At 37.2% G+C, this 23,893-nt stretch overlaps 1 protein-coding gene across 2 annotated transcripts in view; it reads right to left on the reverse strand.

The window, feature by feature from the left end:
* Nucleotides 1-274: 274 nt before the first annotated feature.
* The window catches only part of PRUNE2 (prune homolog 2 with BCH domain), a gene marked incomplete at both ends in the record, with an annotated part of 127,637 nt that continues 104,018 nt past the window's right edge, over nt 275-23,893 (reverse strand). Inside the window, 11 exons of one of the 2 annotated variants that reach the window (XM_084225172.1) lie at nt 275-296; nt 2,454-2,501; nt 4,004-4,042; nt 4,566-4,601; nt 6,372-6,470; nt 10,336-10,422; nt 10,577-10,708; nt 14,039-14,141; nt 17,739-17,915; nt 21,809-22,009; nt 22,913-22,992. In XM_084225172.1, coding sequence (XP_084081298.1) covers nt 275-296; nt 2,454-2,501; nt 4,004-4,042; nt 4,566-4,601; nt 6,372-6,470; nt 10,336-10,422; nt 10,577-10,708; nt 14,039-14,141; nt 17,739-17,915; nt 21,809-22,009; nt 22,913-22,992 — 1,024 coding nt within the window. The remainder of the gene's footprint in view (nt 297-2,453; nt 2,502-4,003; nt 4,043-4,565; nt 4,602-6,371; nt 6,471-10,335; nt 10,423-10,576; nt 10,709-14,038; nt 14,142-17,738; nt 17,916-21,808; nt 22,010-22,912; nt 22,993-23,893) is intronic. The other variant, XM_084225173.1, reaches the window with a different exon arrangement.

The following is a 23,893-nucleotide window of genomic DNA, read 5'->3' on the forward strand; positions in this document are numbered from 1 at the left end:
AGAAATGGCACACACAGAGAAACTAATGCTAGATGATATAGCTTTCCTAATGAAAACTTTCTGAAGACAACAAAAATAACCAGGACCCAAAATTCTGCTGTTTCCATGGCCATAGGACAAGCCCTTTTGGTCTCCTTGAACTGCTGAATGACAGGGGAAACTTATAAACCAAATACAATTGACCAAATCACTTATTGTACAACATGGTTGTGATTGTCTGGGTGACGAAAATCCAAGTGAACCCTCTTCTTCAAATGCCTGGCAGTGATGCTTCTTATTTCAAGGTCATGTCGATGCTATTTATTAAAGAAAAAATGACAAAGAACAACAACAAAAGATTAATGAGAGCTCTGAAAACACAGAGATAGTTATTTCCCCAACCCTGAGCTCCCACAAAGTGCTGAGTATCCTTATCTCCCATTTACTTAAATGCAGTAGTGTGAAATAACTTACATCCTATGCACCTCTGTGAAAGTACACATCTTAGTAAGTTCTGTTACTGTTTCACTGAAATTAACGACTACTTTTTCAGAAATTCCAATCTGAAGTGCATCAGGTGTGGGAAGATCTACTGGTGGAATGACATAACAGTGTGGCAGGAATGGGTATCCGTAAAAATGTTCCTACGCGTACAGTTTTGCTACTTAATGTCATCAAAACTTTAGAAGTGTTCTTTAGAGTAAGAAGTAGTCTTCATAAATGTTGCCTCAATACACAGTCTTCCTTAAAGAATACATAATTTAAAATTTCCTCAATATTTATGAACTGTTACACAATGGTTCTTCCACTATGAATTATTTCCCAATATTTCTTTTAAAGTAATGAAGAAGTGCAAGGAGTTGAACAAAATAGAACACAAGGGAGCATGACAATAGACAAAAGCCTTTGGAACAAAATGAAAGAGACAACAGAAGCAAACTAAGTGCTGGGCAGACTTCAGAGGCATTTCAGCAGAAAGCATACAGAAAAAAAGTCTGTGCAAAACAGCTGTTCTTAAGAGTGAAAGGATTTACATAAGGTGCTATTTCCTGAAGAAATTAGACAAGAAATAAGGGATATGATCACAGGGAAACTATTGCCACCTCTGAAGACAGATTCATATTCATGCAGTGAAAATAAATGCCATGACTTAACATTAATTTGGCCTTAACTATATTTATTAAACATAAATGTAAATTCTCTTCTCATATTGCCTTTTGCTGCCCAGCTTATTGTTTGAGAAAAACAGGAAAGCTTTTCAAGCCACAAAAGGCCAAAATCATACACAAACAGTCTTTAACATGTCGTTTTTTGTTCTTCTGTCACCTTTTGTTCTTACTTTGAAAAACAGTTCTCATATTGACTCCTTATAGAATAAAACAGTGTCTGAGAAAAAAAGAGATGAGGTGTAACATCAGTTCAAGAATCAGGAATTTAGCTTATGGTTCTAATCTGTGTATAAGGTATGACAGAGGGATAGCTTACTAGAGCCCTGTTTTTTTTTTAAAAAGTGAAAACCAAAGCTTCAATTTATGTATGCAACCTTTTGCTACATACACTTCTAATTATTTGCCTGTTTATTAATACTCATGTTATTGGTGGAATCTTTTGTTGAGGATTCAGGTTTACTATATACTATTTCCTGTACAGTGTGAGACAACAGCGTATTTCTGCATTTCTACAGACCCATCAGATGGGCAGGGAAAGCAGAGGCCTCAACCCTCCTGCCCTGTGCACACTGGCCAGGACACACACTCCACTCGTGGCAGGGCTGGCTCTCCTGACACTCCACCTACAAACACTGCCACCGATCAACAGCAAGAGCAGCACTGCAGGCTCTTCCATTTGCAGACTACAGTTATGGCATCAGACAGAGCAATGGCACACCAGGGGACTGACACGTTCCCATTTCCAAGGGAACAAGTCCATCTTTGAAAGGAAAAGACGTAAAGTTGCTTGAGATTTAACCAGGAAAAAAGTTATAAAACAAGCTGAGGAGCCGAAAAGCAAAGAGAAGGCACATTTTAAGAGTATGGCCCAGAAATCAAAGTAAAGATAAGACTTTTTAATCTCTGAATGAGAATAGGAAGTTTAAAATTTAGGATAATGCATGGACCCATCTTCACTGTGATCATGCTCCACTTTTTCTATCTGTTTTTAGTGTAATTTAATCAGATATTCTCAGGCCAATAATTATATCTATCCATGCTTGGAAATGGTTAAGGATGCTCCAAACACACTCCCAATGCAACACAAATATAACAAATCTTCAGTATATAACACATATATAAAGTATATGAAATATAACAAAGCTTCAATGCTTTGTCTGCTTGTACCACGTTGTTTCTGAATATTGCCATAAAAGTATTTAGGTCTCAAAAAAACTTTAAGGAGTCTACCCAGCCTCAGTTCCTAGCAGTATGGTTGTAAAGTAATGTTAAAATGTAATGACAGCATAAAGCATAAATTCTTACTCCTGCTCCACTGAAGCCATTTCTGGATCATTTGAGAGGCAGCTAGTTCTGCATACAAGGAAAAAGATGAGTAAACATTTTTTCTGTGTTGATTTCTTTCTCTTTTAAAATATGCCACCAAATTTGGGGATGTAATAACTAACTGTAGTGAGTATCTTTGATAGCACAAACACAAATGTTGTTTTTAGGAATGCAGGGATCTTATTGCCCCCAACACACATTAGTTTGAGTAACAAATTTTTAAGCTTTTTCTTTAAGTAGGGGAAGGGAAATGCACTACAGTGATCTCATACATCCAACAGTAACAATAATCAGCGATGCCTCATATGAGTATTTCATTCCCCTTTCACTTGCTACACTGCTGCCTCTACTATTTTAAATGGAGTACCATAAAAGCAGGTTTTTTTCAACAGAGTTCTCAGTGTCATATGCATATGTTTATATGACAGCATTTCATATACAATGCATTTGAAAATGTTTGAACAGAAGGGATAGAAGTTGCATTTCAAGGGTGGCTAGGCCTTTTAGTTTAACAAAATAGTTAGGTGGTATCAGATAAGTACTTTTGTGAATTTATTGCTTCTGAGGCAGTGTTAACTCCTAGAATCAAAAAGCAGTGGCCAGTGTTTTAGGTATTTCTCTGTAGTTGTTTTAGAAACTAACCTCAGAAGAACTGAAGGAAAATGTGTACTGCAAAAGAAGGAACTTTTGGAAAAAGTACAGCAAAGAAGAAGCTGTAAGCTGAAAATCCTGAAGTGCATAAGCAAAAGGAAGGTGACTGGAAAGAAACTTCAAAACTCAAAATCTTTTGTTACAAAAACTGCAAGGGGGAATGTTATACTAGAACCAACAGACACAGACTCCTCCGCAGGACTTTTGTGTACAATACTCACATGAGGAAAGTGCACTGTACACTTTCCAAAGCTCTGCTCAGTGAGTCATAGACTGTGCACTTCTTAAGGATTTCTTTGGTACTCTACACCGTATTTCCACATTATGTTCAAGTCAAAGCACAAAGTTTAAAGTATCTGATCACCACGTGCCCTTGGTTTGTTAAGTAACCATGGACAATATAATATTATTATCAAGTATTAATTCCCTGGCCTATCCAGCTAACATTGGAAAGACGGAAGAATTTACATACCTACCTTAACTGAGATAGCTAACCCTGATTTAGTGAACTGTAAAAAAAAGTTACAGAAAGAACTACCTCTTAAAAATTTTATAAAACATCCAACATAAGAGGAGGAGAGAAGAAAATGTTTAATGATCCATTTTAATGGAGTATGTAATATCAGTCATTCCCATGACTATAGAAAAAATCATCAAAACACAGCAAAAATTTTTTTTATAGTGTAAGGGTATAATTATTTATTACTGAGATTCAGCAATACAAAAGCAGTGAGAGGGGAAGTCAATTCTCAAATGGGGCAACTTACACAGTAATTGAAACTACAAGCTGCCTGTTGTACCAAACACAATGTACTACTGCATTCAAGCTATTCCTGTGAAACAACATAATGCCAGGATTCAGCTGAAAGCTATCTTACTTAGCTGTTTCTGAAGCTTCCCTCAGCTCTTCATCCAGTCTGCATGAGTAAAAGTTATTGATATAAAGAAACAGAGAAGCAAGCAGAGCATAAGAGTGAAGCAGAGCAATAGCAGAGCAAAGAACAAATACAGTACATGCTTTTTTAATAGGCACCCAGTATGATTTAGGACTAACCCTAAAACTCTTCAGTTCAGTATGATTCTATTTATCCCTGTGCTCAACCCACCTTAAATTTATAAATCCTTATTTAGCTCACTTGGAGGCAGAGACAGAAAGCAGCAGGGGTCTGAGGCATGCCCAGTGGACAGAGCTGAAAGCATTCAGTTGCTCTATCAGGTAATGTTAAACTAGCTGCAGCCTGGGCCAAGTCAAGGACATTTACAGTTCAGTGAGTTTTATTTGCAAGGGAGGCTGATCTCAACAGCTTGAAGGGGAAAGTAAGATGCCATGTCACTGCAAGTCCTCTCTCATTCAGCTGTTGAGGTCGCCTGCAGGTGAAAGGCTGTCACACAGATTCACTCTATTATGAGCAGCAGCAAGGGCTAGAAAGCAAGTTTTACCTCATTCTTCTCTTAATACACTTATCTTCATCATACCTTACAAGGTAAGAATGGATGAAGGAAGAGAAAAGATGTACAAGTTCATATACAACAATCATATTGTATAGTGCTTCACTGAAAACCACATAACCCAAATTCTGGCATAACACTATGTACTTTCTTAAGGTGGGATTTTTCTTGCCCATAGGTGGTATGCTTGTTCTTGGCAATTGAGCAATTATGAAGACAAAAGATGAGTTGCATTTTTGGGAATCTCTCCAAATTTGCAGAAGAAGGGAAGCTATGAACTGAACACTGCTCTTCTCCCTGTGGTATGGGAATAGCCACTCACTGATGCCATTTGAATGCACACAGCCACTAAATCTTCTTATTACAACATCTTGAAATGCTTGCCTCCAATGGGTGCAACTGTCATCTTTCCAGGTCATTCTTTTTCAGCAAAATCCTGATCTCTCATCTGGCTGCTGATGATGTGAAGTAGGCATTACCCTAAAACTCTCTAAGTACTGAAGTCTCTTTGGTACTACTGCTGTGATCATTTCACCTTTGGTCTGACAGGTGAATGGACTTTTTGAACACTCTTAATTTTACCGGAAAGAAAAAATGTCTGCAATGCAGATGTGTGTACTGCCACAGCATAACAGTAAAACACAGGTAAGGTTTCTATCAAAGGGAACCATAAGAAACTAAAATGTTTACAGGAATCAAAAGATAATTTGTTAGGGATGTTAGAACATTATGGACAACTCTTTGTCAGCTGACCAACAGCCTCTGCTCCACATTCTTATCATCACTCCACCTCTAAAGAAGTTACAGCAGCAGATGAACCTGAGTGAAAGTCTCTGTGACCCCCGATTTTGCAACTGTAATTTACTGTTTTCTCAACTGCTATCGCCAGACCTGAGCTTCCCACTTGCTCCCCAGAACTGCATCACCACCTTGGCAAAGGAAATTGCTTTACAACCACTGTGGAACAGGTGTGAAAACTCCTACCTGGGTTGAGGAGATTTATGACAACTTCAAAAGCTGTCAGTGACCAGTCATAATGAAAATACAATCATAGTTGCACATCTACTCTTCAAACTACCTTCTAGAATAGGCTATTCAAAACCTGGGACATTTGCTAAAGAGAACAATTTAAAAAAAATAAATTCCTGAACAGAACATCTTTTTAATAACAACTACATGAAAACCATGATTTTTTTCAGTTATGCTTTCAGTCTTGGTGTACCACTTCTTTTTGTTGTTTTCAGGTCTGAAAAAAAGTCAGTTGAGGTGAGCAATGCCAATCAACTTCCAACAATTTTTTAACAGATATTTTCCTCTGGAAATGTCTTCACATAAGCAGCAAGAACTAAGAAACTGTCTTTCAGCAGTTGTGAATTTAACCACAAGAATTGACAAGGCAAGGACTAGTAAACCTATAGAATTTCACTGGTCTTCTATTGATTAGGCTATTTTTTAATTAATGTTTCTGCTAAAAGCCCTGGATGACTGAAACTTAAAAACACTTCCATTTAAATAGAGGTATAAGTTATGAAAAAATACAGCATAGATGATATCTCAGGAAAGGCCAAACAATTTTCCCACTCCCCTAGAAGTAAATAGTTATTGTGTTTTGTGTTTCCCTTACACAGTGGTCTCCTGCCACTGAGTTTGACAGTGAAATGTTTGAGGAACAACACATAATCATTTTAAAAAGCATCAGGAAAGTGCTTTCTGTTTTTCTTACAGTCTTTAACACTATTATCAGTTTGTGGAAATAGTTTCCATTAAAACAAGTACATGCTACTGTACATCACTTACTTGACAATACTATCTGGTATTTGCACATATTCCATTGGAATCATCTCACGAAGCTCTGCCAATGTGTTGACGTACTGTATCTTACTGCTGAACTTAGAGCTGAAACACAGGAAAAAAGGTATTAATTGACTTTGTCCCCCAATGCTTTATGACATACAAAAACCAAATGAAGAAATGTAGTAAATGTATTAAAGAATAAAGCATTTGGATATTCATATTTCAATTACAGACTGAGAGACTGGACTGTTAATGATTAATGATTCAAACAATCCACCTGCCACAGCTAAATAAGGCTGGTAAGAGGCAAGTCCTGTGAGGTGTAATAACACTTTTTATCATGCCAGTCCTCTCTTACATAATGGCTCAAGTGTGAAAACTTCCCTGTGGGGAAGAACCAGGACTTTCACACAGAGCCTGAAGGCATTCATCTCTGACATAACTGGTGGAAGATTCAGCTTCACTGACATAAGAGGCAGCTCTAACATCTTAAAGATGGTACCTGGGCATTCCCACCTGAACTTGAGTGAATATACATGCAATGGATTCTGTGTTTTGTGGGCTTCCCCACTCAATGAAGACAGTGACCACAACTTTGACAAGACTGGAAACCTCATCACCAAGAAGACTAGAAGAAGAGGACCACGGAGATGCCATCAGGATCACAGAGTGATGATATTTTTTCTACTTAGTTTGTCTGTGCTTGTCATGCTCTTTTTCCTCTCCTCCCACCCACTCTATTTCTTTTTATCTCTCCCTCACAATTACTGCTAAATAAAAGTCTGTGCTTCAGCATATGGCCTTGTTTGCACCTTAACTCAGACAGAGTCAACTCTCTAATAATTTTAATAATCATATCTTAACGCAGTTCAGCTGATTATGAGCATACCATTATTAAGCCAGCATCATAAATTGTAATTCCTACATACTAGACAATGTGATTAGTTTTACAGTTGAAAGGAGATGTGTAAAAATTTGGAAAAGATTCAAATCCCTGACAGACTATTTACATATAAGAAGAGACGGGAAGCATTACTTGACATGGATATAATCCTAAAGACAGTTATCAAGGGATTGTAATGACTCGGCATTTCTATTTTACACCAATTCTCAATCAAACACAATAAAACTGAATTTCATCATTTATTCAGAAGAGCACAGATCTGATTGTGTCTATTCTTACTGCAGTGCCTTTCTATGATGAAATAATGTGTTTATTTCAGCTGTGCTATATGATTAATTTATTGCGCTTGTAAAATGATCTCTTGGAAAAAAGGCTAAATTGTTCAGAAAACACACTTAAAACAGAAGGCTATTTACTTGTCTAACCTAAGTTATTTGATAGGTGTGAGGTTATGAGAAATCTTTTTCATTTGGCTTATAAAGCAATTTTTCACATTTAGCTCTGATTGTATTTAGATCATCTTATAACATCAGCAGTAGTGGCAAGTTCATATTAACCATATATGCTAGGGAGGTCTTGAAAAACAGAACATATTATTTCTATTTACTGCTGAACTGCAGGTACAGCCAGACAACATGAAGCCTCTGAAATAGCTCTGAGCAGGTTACTGCCCCTCTCCTCAACAGACGTATCTTCCCAATAATGCAAAGTGAGACAACTGAACAGGAATACACGAAGGTGCTGTGAACAGCTGTTTAGGCTCATTCATTGTAATTTCTCTCTGCACCCAATTAGCATCACTAGGCACACAGAGTGGTCACATTTTAGATGCGAGAATCACTCACAACTGTCCAGTCAAAGCAGGGTAACATACAGATTCTTAGCCTTTTATCCAAATTGTTATCATAGTTTGCAGCATTAGCATTGCCATCTAAAGTAACCTGGAAAACGGCAAGCCAATCATAAGCTTCTAAAGATGGTGGGAAGGGATTAAAAAAATCTTTCAATGGGTAATTTTTCTTCCTGAGAATTCTTCTGGGTCCACTAATTCTACTACAGTGACTGATTTCTAATGCCTTCATGTGGGAGTCAGTGTAGGGGCATCCCAGACACAGTTTCTTTCTGACTTTAGGGAAAGCATGCTGCCAATAGTGGTAACTTTCCATCATTTAAGTATTTCTGTCAAACGCCAAGCATGTTTTACCACTTGAAAAAACCCTTTGAAATCTAATTTCTTACCTAACACACATCAAATAATTTTTGGCATTAATATCTTCAGGGATTCTAAAAGAGTATCTAAGATCTATATCTGCTACCTCTAGTTCTTTATTCTATATATTCAGTCAATGCTTTGTCAGTCAAGATGGGTCCCACACTCCACTGAATTATCTATCTTGCCAGTTTTTGAGGTAGAAAAAAGATAGAGCTGAGGTAGAATTGAGGGTAGCCCACACTCAGTCACTTGACTGCCCCTTACCATTTTGCTGTCTTTCAGGTTTTTGATTTCTACTGTTTAGCCCCACATCTCAGCTGATATACCATTAAAATTATGTTGCTTGACTTCAGCTATCTCACTGAAATCTCTGCTTGCCTTGTGGCCAATTAATTTCTTACTCTAAAATTGCCACTGTGCCTGTCATGGGTTCAGGGAACAGCTGAGGGCTAGCAAACTAAGCTATAGTCATTGGCTTTCAATCCAATCAAGTTTTTATCTCCTTACCTCCTGAAGAAAGGGAAGAGAACTCAATGTTCTTCTGTCCTTGGTAAGGGTCCAAATATCTCATGTCATCCTCCACAAAAGTCACACTAGCTATGTGTCCTGCACACCTTTTTCAGCTTCTATTTGCCCTTCACTTTCTTCTTGCACCAAGACTCAGCCTACCTGGCTGAGATGGTCTCTGGTGCGTCTTGTTCCACACTCCTAATATCAGCTTTGCCAAACTATTTAGAGCGAACATTTTCTCCTGTTTCGCAATGAAAAACCTCTAATCACTGCTGCTTAATACGGCTACTTTGAATAAATGACTAATGAATTGAAACAGACATGACTTTTAAAACAGACCAAACTCTCATTTCTGGGAGCAAACAGGATGGCAACAGAAATATCTCAGGTATGAAATGCAACTCAGCAAATCCTCGTAACTACTGCTGATAATTCCAAGTATTGTTTCCCTTTTACTCTGGTATTCTAAATAGTAACTTCCAGCTTGGTCTTTAAGATACCACATCTAGAAAGGAGCTCTGTTATGACATTCTGCCTGCTGCACTTTGGTAGCAATGGGACAACTCGTGCTTCCCCAACCCCATGTCACTCTATGAGGACAGAGCACCCTGGGACTGTGATGCCCACAGAGATCTCCAGTGTCTTCACCTGCAGACTGTGAGCAAAACTCCCCAAGATCTGTCATGACACAAGTAATTCTCTGTGCGGCTTTTGTAGCTGAAGCTTTCTTCTCTTGCCTGAAGCAACTCTCTTTTATATCTGCCAGTCTGCTCTCCCTGACTGCATACTTGCCTATCTTCTGCAGTAAATGTGAGGTCTTTGAAGATGGTAACTTTAAAAAAAATTGTTTTATTTTTCAAACCATTATTTTGACAGCATTAAACATTTTTTGAATCTAAATGCATTTGAACACCTCAGGGTGCAGGCAGTTCCTCTTGTATGCCCTATGAGCAGTAATGATATTTTAAAAACCCAGAACCACAGCCTAATCTTGTTCCGTAGCCAGGATTTATTAAATAAGGTGATTATAATTACATGCAGTCCCCTTTTCTATATGCCTTTTATCTGGATTCTGAACAAAGACTATTTTAAGGAACTGAATTCTCTGGACATACACATACAGGTTTAGAAAACCATGCCTATGACTTCCCCAACTAGATATTCATATTAATCACTTTTTTTCCGCTATTCACCTTTGGAAAGTGAAATTCAACTTCCAAAATCCCAACATGAGCTGTAAAATAAGCACTATTCAGTGAAATATTAACAGCCATGTTTGATGATTTAGGGTGCTTACATATTCTCAAGGACATAGAAAATCACAGGTATTTACTACATACCTTATAAAAGGTCGTGTCACAGCCAGAATTGTCCTGATAAACCATGATGGATGAACAATTATGAATGACTTCAAATTCTTCCGTAACCTAAGTAACAAAAGCAATAGTTTCTTAGAAAAACAGAAAAACCACAAAAGATAAAAAAAGATCATAACCAGTAAACCCTGGCATACAGGAGACTTACAGAAATGAACACTATTTAAAATAATGGCTGTGGATCAGATGGGGAAATACTGCTTACCGTCGATCAATCATCTGATAACATTTTTTCATCCAACCCAATCCAGGCATCCTTCTTCTTGGTGTTGCTCCGTTCAAGTAGACAATCATATAGTCTTCAGCTACCATCAGCTCTAAGGTACTGATTACATATCTGATAAAAGTACAGATGTCAGTGAGCATACACTTCGCACTGTCTGATTGATCCCAAACTAAATCAGGCTATTAGGAATAAATGTAGGCAGATTGAACACTTTATGACAAGACAGGCCTTTCTTTTCCTTTAAACAAAACCAAACATTTAGCACTGATCACCATGCTACCTGTAGATACACAACTAGAAAACCACAGTCTTACTGTGTCTTCAAAAATATGTGGCTTCCTTACAACAACAGTGAGTTTTCAAGTATCACTGGTGAATTTGCTTTTTCTTAAAAAGCAATGAAATCAGGAGATTTTGCAAGGGAGAACATGGCATCCCTGTGAAGTCCTAGGAACTTCTGAAATTAACTCTTGAGAAACTTCGATTCACTATTCTAATCACCAATTTTGTTCAATACAATAATAAAAGGTGTCAGAAGATACTTGTTTATACCTTATGTGATCCTTACAGTCCTGCTATCGAGTCTGTGACTGCAAAATACAAATACTTTGACACTCAAGCCCAAGAAAACCTGTCCATCAACCTGACATCTGATGGAACAGAGTACTCCATGACATACTGCATTTTGTGAGCAAAACACTCCCAACACCCATTATCATGCTCTTGGGGCCAAATGCATTCTACCTAGTGAGCACACTACTCATTCAAATAACAAGATGGTTTTAAATTCTTGTTCAGGACTATCTATGTAGATGATCCATTGAAGTCAGTACTCCATTTGGGAGCTGATCATCACAGGAATGTTCAAATTGTTCTCTCTACTATCTAGCCTCAAGGCATGCCTATGTAAAAACTAGAGTGCAAAACCACAAGTCACACCTTAAAAACCTGAATGCCTGAGTGCACTCACTACAAAAGGCAGCTCTATCCCTAAGCATAATGGCCCCTTTCAGAGTTGTATGGGAATGCCTCACAATCTAATCTGACCCTCAAATTCCTTAGGAGGCAATGTCTTTAGAAGAATTGTAGGAAGTCTACAAGGCAACATTAACTAGACCAGTTCCATGCATTTGGTAAATCCCATCCAAATCACTATCCCCTCAATGCATTCCACCGCTCATTCTTACCTTGCAGTTGTGCACTCCCTGCTTTTGCCCCACATTTGTGAAGGCTTATGTCTAACAGTAATATAGGAAAGCAATGGATTGCATGGACATTCTGATGAATAAAGCTTCATTTAATAGTGACTTCAACAAAGCTACTATTTGACAGGTTATAAGATTAGCCCTTCCCACACGGCAGAACATCTAGTGATTTAAAGGCACTTAACACTGAAACATACAAGTTTGTAAGTACAAATGTGTAAGTATGTATTAAAATACGATAAGACTTTCAGTTATGAAACATGACAGTCTAAAAATGTCAAGGGAGCAAGAGCTCCGTTGCAAATTATACCTATCTAATAATTTCTTGTTATTTTATAATAATAGCAATTTCTTCATCATTTGAAAAGATGGACAGAAATTTACTCATTGACTAGAACAACAGAATCACTCAGAAAGCAAAATGCTGGTTTTGTTTTCAAAGGGTAGTTTTTCAAATTGCGATTATTTTTGAAAATTTTAATCAGTGGACTGGCTTTAATCTGACTTCCAGGCAGCCACAAATTAAACAGTAGACTTTTTAAATGTGGTTCTGCGTTATCTACAAAAACTGCTGTAGACGCTATTCAAGCATTTTCACACAAATTCAACCCTTCAAAGATAATGTTACAGAATTAGTCAATATAAAAAATAGGAAGAAGATAACTGGAACTGTGAAAGGAATTCAGATGGGAAAGGAGCTATTGAGGACAGTTGTTAATCAGAAGCTAGAGGTAGCTTATATGCTACCAGAAACATGCTGTATAAAAAAAGAGATTCAGGGATTTGCAGGTCTCTCCAGATCCCTATATAATTCAACAGTAAAGAATTACCAAATATTTAAAGATATCAGTTACTGTATATAACAAACTGTTGTACTCTCTCTATTTCCATGCAGACCTAGAATGGAAAGAGCTGAACTTACTCTTTTTTCTTGTTTTCTTGGAGAGACCCAATGGCTACAAGCCTTAAAATAAGCTGCAAGTTCACAGCCAACATGAACTCATATGTATATTATTACTCCAGAAAAAGTGACTTACAAATCGACTTTGGCAATATACTTAAGCCATGTGGAAAAGGCTCTTAAGGCTTTCTCTGCAAAGTTAATTTATCACCACTTCTATCTGAACAAGGGTCTTGGGTGAAGACAAAGAACAACTATTGAATGTCAGTCATGGTTACAGTCAGCTTTGTTCCTTACTTATCAAGTAAAAACCACTGAAGTAATTCCTTCTCTTCTAAATCACTGGGCATTGGGGGTATCAGTTACTGTAGATGACACTGAGCTCTCAGAGGCTCGACCAGGCAAATGATACCAGTTGTTCTGACCAGAAACTGAAACACTGAGTCTTGATTTTCACACATAGAGACGATGTTAAAGGCACTGGCTGCCAACAAGTGCATCTTCACAGGCTGGAATATTAAGGAGACCTGGGTCTGTGCTCTCAGTGGCTTGTAAGCTGCAAATGGCAAAGGCTGGATCTCCTGCTGGCTTTAGATATTACTTACTGCATTTTAACACAGAAAACATTGGAATGATTGATTTTTTAAAAGCTGTAAGTGGAAGTAGCTGAAGGCATTTCAGGAGAGAGTTGCCTTCAAAATTTTGGGCTGTTGAAACAATTGCTATTAGGAATAATTTTCCTGTGATAGATTTGGGGTTATGTGGCCTAATTTGTGTCCTGCCCAACTAGCCCCTGCCACTTTTAGCTGAATCAGAAGCAGTTGGAGTCAGGAAGCATATTTAGAGATGCTTGCGTCAGCAATTGCCATTTATCCTGTTTTTAAAAAGCAAGTGTCAAAAAAGGCCCAGTAACTCCTAAACCAAAGACAGCATACACTGAAAATATGTTCAGGAATACATTATAATAATAAACAACGAACAGCGAAAAACAGTCTCAGCCCCTGGTGATTGTTCTCAGCAAGACCTGGAAATCATTAGTGAAATAGTGTAAAGACTGTAGCCCCAACAAGCTGAATATATCGCACTCCTTGGCTTTTAGAGAGATACTAATAGTCAGATTCAGTCCTGACAAATACACCTTAATTTGGGAAGGGGAGTAGGTAAAGGATACCAAAATAATACTCCACTGAGTAGTTTATCTAAAACTGCTATTTTCCTTGTCAGTCCCCTTCAAACGGCCAAAAGAACCTCTTAAGGAAAGACAGGTTACCTCTCACTGCATAATTCTGAGTACTAATTCAAAAGACTTTGTAAGATTGCTCACATATCACTCACAGGAAAAGATTTTCCATGACATAGTTGTAATCAGTTTGACTGCTGTCTGGCAAAAAGCATGCCGCGAACACAATAATGGCATTCAGGCCATCACCATAGTACCCTGTGGAAAAAAAACCGAAAAAGCATTTTTATCTTTGTCAAAGGCTTTTAACATGATAATTTTTTTTTAAATCCTGTAATAAAGCTACTATGTCTACTGCTGAAGCAATCCAGAATGCTTCATACCAAAGGTTTGAAAATATATGAATTATTATAAAGTGATAAAGAAAAGTTGGATAGTCAGCTAAGCTGAATCCTCAAAATTCACTCATAGAAAATTACCAGTAAACTTTTTATTGTGATCAGCAAAAAAACCTTCTAAGGCTTCTACTTCTGGTTCATTGCAGCTCTATGCCTATCATGTACTGAATGCTCACCTCAGACTGAGAAAGAAGGGGCTAAAGAAAATATCCTACATTTGTTGTCCTGCATAGTTTGGCAAAGTCTTGCAGTCCATTCTCAGGTGGCCTGTGCAGCTCCAATGGCTTTAGAACATTATAATTATGACTGAACTCCACTATCCCTTAAAAGCTCCTGGGGATCAGTTAAATCCTTTGCTGCAAGTTTTGTATAAATTACTTTTTAACCTTAAGTACTCCAGCTGTCCAATACTGGCATTCTTGGGCTGCATCACTGCCTAATGATAGCTGTTAATCTTCAAAGCTGTAGCACTACCATTTCAGGGCCCAACACAGTTGCTTAGTATCCAACAGAACATGTTTCTTTTTCAGGATGGATCAATGTCGGTTAATCTTCTCCACAATCCTTTGCAGATGCCATGGATTTTCTGTATTTATCATAAATAATAAATAAAAAACACTCTTGCATTTCAGTTGAAAGTTTTGCTTAAGGGATACATGCAATAAAGATGCCGTAGGAATGACTGTAGGTAGACAGCACTAGTGATGGATGCAGAGACAGAAGACAGATATACTTAGAGAACATTCAAAAACCTTCTGAGTCTAGAAAAAAGAGACACTGAGGGAGAGATCATAATATTTGTGAAGGAAACTTCAATTCCCCTCAGGAACATGTTTTTATGACAAAAATTAAAGGCTAATACTAACAACAATACTTAAACAACCTTTGCAAAAGGAGATTCTAAGACTTTTACTCTAAGTGCCTTCTGGATACTAGAGAGCAATATCTAAACCTATCTAAAGGGCTTATGGAACTCAAGTCCTGTTTTCAGCATGTATTATTAATCAGCTAGATTATTTGGAACTGTGCTGGTTTCAGCTGGCACAGAGCTTGTTTTCTTCACAGTGGCAAATACGGGGCTGTATTTTTGATTAGCACTGAAATCAGATGGCTGATAATATGGAGATGTTTTTGTTATTGCTGTGCAGTGTTCACAAAGCACCACGGCCTCTTCTGCTTTTCATACTGCCCCCCACCACTCAGAGAGCAGGCTGAGGATCCACAAGAACTTGGAAGGGGAAGGGGACGCTGCCAAGACTGCTGACCCCAAATGACCACAGGGATATTCCAGACCATATGGCATCATGCTCAGGAGAGGAATAAGGAGGAAGCAGGAGGGGACATTTGGAGTGATGGCCTTTATCTTCCCAAGTGTTTTATGTGATGAGGACCTGCTCTCCTGGAGATGGCTGAATACTTGCCTGTCTTTGAGAAGTAGTGAATTAATTACTTGTTTTGCTTCGCTTGTGTGCAAAGGTTTTGCTTTATGTATTAAACTGTCCTTATCTCAACCCAAGACTTTACTCATTCTTACTCTTCTGATTCACCATGTGGGAGTGAGTAACTGACTGTGTGGGGTTTGGCTGCCAGCTGAGTTTCAACAATAACAGGAAAAAGCAGTATTTCTCTCCCCCTCAGGTTTACAAATAGGGAGGACATTTCCTTCCTTACATAAATTTCATAAAATTTTAAAAGGCTTTATAATAAAGCAATCTGTCCAGCTGGCAAGCACAGGAATTTGGCAGTAAGAGCACATTATGGCAGGTGCATCCAGTAAATTACACAGTGCAGTTTGCAGTTCATGGAAAGCAAAACAATTATGTGCAGATGCTAACTAACCACACACAGAAGAAAAATCCACAGATAAATCGAAGCCACTTTTTCTCACACATGCTTGAAGAGAAGGAATGTTCACCCTAGGGACAAGCGTTAATTCATCACTAAAAGCTAATAAAAGCCATTTGCCCAAAATCTCAGTTAGCCTAAGCAAAGAAAATTATCTCTAAAAAATTTCTCCATCAGGATATATTGAAGACAATCGCAAACCTAGGCTGCCAAATCTCTCCCCTTTCCTATTTTGTAGCTACAACCTAGATTCTGTGTTTGCTGTTATCTGTCATTTGGTAGGGAGGAATGTTCAGTAGATCTCTGAATGATCAAGAAATGCTTGACTTGACTTCTATTGACTAATTTTAGTCAGAAACTATGATTATTCTTGAGATTAAAGAAAAGACTCCTAGCCCTCTAAACACTCCACTGAAGTATTGCCAAAGGGAACTTCATATGGAATGGGCCTTGCTGCCATAATGTAGAAACCGTTCGAGTTATCCAAAGTTTTCCATGTTAGGTGCAACAATATGATTTTGTTTCCTTGTCTTCAATCTGCCAATTCATAAATGCGGAATTTAACTCAGTCCTTAACTTACTTTGATTTGCCTAGATATCAGGAAAAATTGCCAGTTTAGCCTGCAGCAGGCTGAAATTTATTGTCAGATCTTATACTGTTTGTTTTACAATGACTAATGCTATTGACTAACAGCAAAACAGCCTTCCAAAAGTAAAAAAAACTAAATGCTCTTTTTCTTACGTTTGAGTGATCTATAAAATATCAGGCATATTATTTCATACTATGAAAGTTGAGCTGAATTACCTAGTCTCCCATTAAACACTGATTTTTCACAAAACCTGATATAAACATAAACTTCAACATCTAGTAGGAAATATACAAGTTTTTACTGCAAATGCATATTGACTAGTTTACAGCACACAAAAAAATATAAATAAACAACATTAGCAAGGCCCAAAAATATTTTGTGTTTGCTTCCTAAATTATGCCATCTGGGTATGTTTGCTAAATTGTGTCTGAGGTGTCATCACATTCATAAATCTTTGATGGTAGTGTTGTAGTAGAAAAATTCATGGAGCCCTTAACATCCATAAACCAGTCCCTGGTGAAATGCTACTGACAACTATAAATGGCAGAAAAATAGCATAAGGTGAGTAGCCAAATGAATGGAAGCCCCAGAGAAAGGATCTTTCTTTTGCCACTCTACTTGTTTAGATCTGTGCAATCACATACATCATTCAGCAAATCACAGAGCATTATACTTCTTCCCACAAAAGGTTTTGTCAAAACTCAACAAATAAAGTTTTCAAAATTTTATTTTGCCATAGGTCAAAAGCTTTTTTCCTTGCCTCAGACAGTTTTACCCTGCAATGATCAGATTGCTCCTGACACATATATGTCAGCATGCTGTTTCCAAAATAGCTTTGAATTTAAAATTCTTATTAGTCATTGCCCCACTGAATTTAAAGCCTGGCTGACTTCACCAAAGCTGAAAAATAAATTTTCTCTCCCCTTGTCAATATGATAATGGAACAAAAATAAAAATAAATCATGATCAATAAAGCATGAATTTTTTACATCAATTTAAAAAATTCTTATAGCTGCTCCTACCTCCATGTGAAATGACTTTTTTGTATGGTTCAATGACTTTCATATCAATTCTCTGTTCTTGTTCTCCAATAACCACTGTTCTCCACAACCTGTTGTCCTCTCGCTCCTCTTCAGCAGAGTACTCGGGGATTGATTCAGACTCCTCCAGGGAAGCATCCTTAGCAGCAGTCTGCTCTTCTGAAAAGGAGAACTGTATTTATTACCTCTTCCTGTTAAAGCTCTAAATTTTTGCTGTTACATACATTTGAGATGGATGACGGAAATTAACTGCATTTTTACTGTTCTGGTATAAATAAGAGCAGAATGACACATATTTGAAGTAAACTGTTCTTTCTAAAACATTATTCTGTCTCTGCAGTCATAAGAACAGAATTTGAATTGCAAGTCAAAGCGAGGTAACAATAAAAAAAGATAGAGTGAGATACATAATGACATACAAAAGAGTACATAAAAAGCTGCAGGCATTCTATTTGAAAATACTAATGAGATCTATGAGAATTAAGAATAAACTCAAAGGAGCAATTTTAATTGACAAGAACGAAAGAACACAATGTTTCATAGGTGCCCTCAAACCTTTCTATGTGTTGGGTTATGTACAGATGTGCCTCTCTGATTAAGGCTTCTTCTTGAACTACAAGACTAATACAAATCTAAGTATATGATCCTCAAAAAACATTAGTTTATCGTAAGAATTAAAAAAGCTATCTATGAAATCAGGAATATGATAGTATACGGTATGTATACCACATATATCTACACAGAAACTACAGGCACATATACATACATCTACTAACTATTACGTGGTAAAACTGAATTCTCCAATAAATCCTACCAAATTTCACCAGATCTGTTAGAAACAACAAGTTTCTCTAAGCCCACAAAAAAAGCTTCTAAAAAAGATAGGCTGAGCACATATTTACTGCTACAATAGGACTAACAAAGTCTGAATTTCTACCGCTGCCTGTCTTGTATTTTCGGTCCCTAATACAAAATATTTTTACAGAATTCTACTGGCAGAAGGTGGCCCTCTCTGAGGTAGATTCTCTCATGTGCAATGAAATCTGACTCTAGAAACAATTCTCTACTTAGTTCATGCCTGATGGAATCCTGAAAGAAAGGAGGAATATTTTCACCTCTCTTCTCACTGTCTAAGTAGCCAATGAATTAAAAACATACTCGAATAAAATTGTATTAATGGTGGAAACAGGGATGGAAAATCAAAAAATATATACACATGCAAAGATAGCATAACCATGCAAGCCCTTTTTTTCCTTAAGAACTGCAATTGAGTTTGAGGAGATCTAAGATTGGAAAAAAGGACAGTCTGACAAAAAGTGGGGTTTTTTCAAGTATAGTATTTCAAATTCGTTTAACAGCTGTTGCTCAGCAGATTATATACGGAGGAACTGAAGAACATTTTCATGCCTTTCTCAGGGCACAAGGCTCATGACATTTGAAATACAATGTATTCTGTGACACTAGGAATAAGCTTACAAAATGCATAACCCCACTAACTCCAAACACAGGTATCTTAATGCAGTTTGCATGTTGTCAGTTTTGCAAAGGTACTGTTGGAAGCACTATGAAAATTACATGCATACAGTCAAGTTATGCAAACTTTGACAGGCCATTGCAGGGCAGCCCATTCCTGTATCCTGCATCCTTATACAGGGTCTCCACAGGACAATATTATGCAGCTCAGGTACTTTTAGAATAGACAGATGGGATTATCAACACAGCCTACGAAGACTGACTGGTCAGCTGATTGCTTGTGAAGTACAAAGAACACGACTGGGACAGAGAAGTCTAGCTGGCAGGACAAACTTTAATAAAAAGTGCCTTAACTGATACTCATATATGGTTTTCAGGAATGAAATTTTTATGTCATCTAAATAAATAATCATAAAAAGCTCATTTCAGAAACTAGCATGGCTTGTAAAGGGAATGTTGGAACGTATGGTATTAGTGACTACAAAGCCACACCCCATGAAATTGATGAGCAACCAATCTCTAAATTAGTCAGGCGCTAGTTCAAGACAAGTTCTTTAGTATTTCTGCTCTCATCTTTCACACATATTGCAGTTGTGATAATTGTTCTTCACCATTCATTCGAAAAAATGGGTCTTAGTATTAACTTAAAATAAAGAGACATTTTTCAGTGATGAGGTGTACTCCTGAACAATGGTAACAGTCTTGCTTTTCTCAGTTGTCGTTTGTAGTTCAAAGGGACCTTCAGCAGTCTGATCATGACAAAAGTCACTGCTCCTTCTGGTCTCAGCAGCTATGTTTTTCTCAGTATTTACTTTTCTGGGTTTGGCAGCAGTTAGAAACATTGAACCGTGGGAGATTGCTGGTAACATCATGATGAGTGCATACCAGCTAATAGTAGAGTACAGGAGTACAAAGATAACAAAGGCTATTTACCATGCAAATAAGCCGTTCTGCACTGGTTCTTATGACTATAATCTTAGCTATCAGATTAACATTACACGTAGCCAAATTCTTTTATTTCTGGCTTATTTTGATAAAATGCTGCGGGTTTTTTTGTTGGTGGCTTTTTTTTTGGTATTTTCTATTCTTTTCATGGTCATCTCAGTGGAAGATATTTTTACTATTAGATATCTAATAGCTAATTTATTTTAGCTATCTAAAATAGAACTACACAACCGTATAAATGTCACCAAAACCAGAGGGACCCTGAGCTCTTCACTTAAGAGTCTGCGGAAATTGGTCTGACTTAAGAACTGAACAAATCATCACATGTAGAAAGCAGGAAAAAAAAAAAAAAGAAAGAAACACTGGGAGGAAAATGCCATCAATACAACTGCTACCAAAATCACTGGAGTTAAATTTAATTACTTGAGGGTTTAAAGTAAACATCTGTTCTACTGCAGACAAGACTTTTTCTCTCACATGGTGGTCACAACAGTCAAAGCATGTGAGCCTGTGTGTGTGTGTGTTAGTTTTAACCTTCACTATATAATATTCCAACTATCAAGCAACTCATCACCACACTCTGCATCTACCCATAAGGAAATCAGCCTCCTCAAGAGAAGTAACATTAGAGATGCTAATGCACGATTGATTAATGCACACAATAATGCCTCTTTGGCAATACCACTTAAAATAATGCAACTGCTCTTGTATGCTACAGCAACCTCACTAGCACTAGTGAAAGTAAATGCATGGGAAAGTTCAGTTTGAACTGATCAATTTTTAAAGTTTCTTTCTGCTCTCAGCTGTAAAATGTTCACACTTGTTTTCCCCTCGAATAGCTTGTGATCTGCTTGTATTTACATCAGCAATGACAATTCTTACATTTTTGTCTTTTATAAGGTACTAGCAAGGAACAGGGAACACCCTATTTTGAACATAATGAAACTAAGTAAACTGAGTAAAACTTCTACATCATATTTCTCCAAGAGAAAATCATTAATACGTGAAGAAAGAGTGAAGTTTCTATTGCACACTTCAGGTTGCATCTATATTGTACAGCTAGCCCTGCTGAGAAAGGACATTAAAATTAGTGGAACAAGGAATTCTGTTCTTCCATCACCTGAGCTAGCTTTATTATGCTATCCATATACCCTCCATATCTCAGCTTTTCAAACATGGGAATCAAGAGCAGACCTTTCTTCCTGACAAAAGACCTCTCAGCACACTGTGTCCACCTCACTTATATACTACAAGATCTTTGGTGCAGCCAACATATTTCACACAAAGTTATATTCCTAAATATGACCAATGTAACTGTAATCTAGAGCTGGCCAGAGATGCAAGAAGCTGCAGTTAGCTACAGCTAGCTACAGCAACTGTCAGCTGCTCTCTCCTTCTTGAACAGCTGTTTTCAAACAAGTCCTATGGTACTGGACAAAGACAGGACTTTGAATTTCATTCTCCCTACATAGCTCTTCCTTTATTAATTCAGCTGAACTATTTCTTTCTGCACTCTGAATAAACAGAAGGATAATACTTTACACAGGAGGAATAAAAGTTAAAAAAAACCAGACAGTAAGAATACCTGGATGCCTAGCATTGATGAACCCCACATTTACAATCTAGAATATTACCTTGTCCAGCGTATTCAAAAGAGTCAACTTCATCAGGAGTGTCAAGGTCATCTACATTAATGTCAATTTCATCAGGTGTATCCAAATTATCATCAGACAATATAGACCCTTCACTCTGGTCCAATGAGAGATTGATATTCGGAGCAGTGAGCTTTATTCTTCTGGGCTGGGAACCATTAAGATCAAGCGAATTGGGAGGTTCTGAATCAAAGGAAAAAAACACAAAAAAAGAGAAAAAGAACTGTATCTACTCCACATACAATTAATCTCCCAAGGCACTTGGAAACTACCTTTAAACACACTGGGACAGATAATTCTAGTAACACCATTTAAGACCATCTAACACAAAACACAAATATTAGCATTAATGTTTAATGAAATGAAACAAAAATCTACAGAAGCAGCAAATGTGGTTTAGAGCTCTTAAATTATGCTAAATCCAGATTCACTCTTTTGCAATCATCAGACAAGAAATTAGGTTTTGAACATGCTCTGACCCACAATATTTAAGAGTTTAAAGGGCAAATACAAATCATTTCAGTTATGAATCAAGACATTGCCGAGTTCTGGGAAAATCTGTATGAGTTAAAAGCCATTGTAAATATTTATTTTCTTATGCATTCAGTGCTGATTTACAAATACTTATATCTTTAGCTTTAACTATATAGGACCTTTCTAAATACAGTAACAAATAAAAAAATCTGAGTCTCTTAATCAGTCTAAAACAGAAGGAGTAAAGGAGTACTCAACAAGATGAGAGCTAGATATACCTTTGCTCCTTGCCTCTGCCTTGTATGGCACATTTCAAGTTGTTCTGTCTAACTTAGTTCACTTAGACAGAGGTCAATTACAAAATAAATAATACAGACTATAAAAACTTTACAAGAACCAAACAAGTGGTAATTATGCCCAAGAGAAAATGTCACACTGTAATTATCATTTCTCAAGTGAAGAAGAAAATTGAATAAATAAAGCAAACTCAATGCTTTTTTCTTTTTAACACTGAACTGATTCTTTATCAGCACAGAAATATCATTCTCACTGCATAATTAAATGCCACAGGAGTAAGATACAATCAAGAAAATGAGCAAGAGCTTCTCTCACCAGGTCTCATCTCCGTAGAACTGGGGCTTAGTACACCCTCAGCTAAGGGGATGTCCATTCCCACATCCTCTTGTACTAACCTGTGAGGTAAATACAAAGTAAGACCTTAAAGAGATGTACATGATCTTATACAGAACTGAAATTTCCTCCAACATAGCCAGTAGAAGTCTGATTACAAAACTGATGTTGCAAACAGCAATATTTCTCATTTTACACAAATGAAGTTGGTCTTTGGTTATCAAGCAAATGGGAGACATCATTGCAAGGAGCTGCAGCTACTCTTTGTAAAACAGTATATTCATGACTGCATACACGGTTGCTGTAAAATTGAGTAGGTTTCCCCTTATTTGGTATCTTACAGCAATTCTGATCCAAACCAGTAATACTGATGCAGGTAATCTGTCACAATGAAAAAGTTCAGAAAGCAAAAAAGTGAGAACCAAAACTACATAACAGATTTTCAAAGACTAAATTGTTGCAAATATCTTACCTAGACCCCATTTTTAGGAAGATACTAAGAAATTACGTTTAACATACATACATACATACATACAGACATAAGACAAGGAAAAGGCACTAAATGGTGAAAATAGCAACAAAGACAGTTAAATGTTTAAAGCAAGTTGACTTGAACCATTTTAATACCTACTTGTTATTTAAATATTTTACTAAATACTTGCTGGAAGAACGGTTCAACCACAAATAGGAAACAACATCTTAAATTTTCAGGACTCTTTTAGCAGCTACCAAATATCTGCAAATGTATGACTTCAAGAGAGCTTCATTTACTTTATCATAATACTTGTAGCATTTTATTCTGCACTACTATTCCAAAATCTGTTTTCTTTTTTTTTCCCTCACAAAAGCTGAAGAACTGACCCTTCTCTGAATTTTGACCAACAGAACTGTGATGAGATCAAAGCTGATAGTTTTCCCTGCAACAGCTAGCTATGTTTTGAATGATTCAACTGATTCAGCTAA

The sequence above is a fragment of the Fringilla coelebs genome (assembly GCF_963513975.1).
Source record: "Fringilla coelebs genome assembly, chromosome: Z".
NCBI classification, from domain to species: domain Eukaryota; kingdom Metazoa; phylum Chordata; class Aves; order Passeriformes; family Fringillidae; genus Fringilla; species Fringilla coelebs.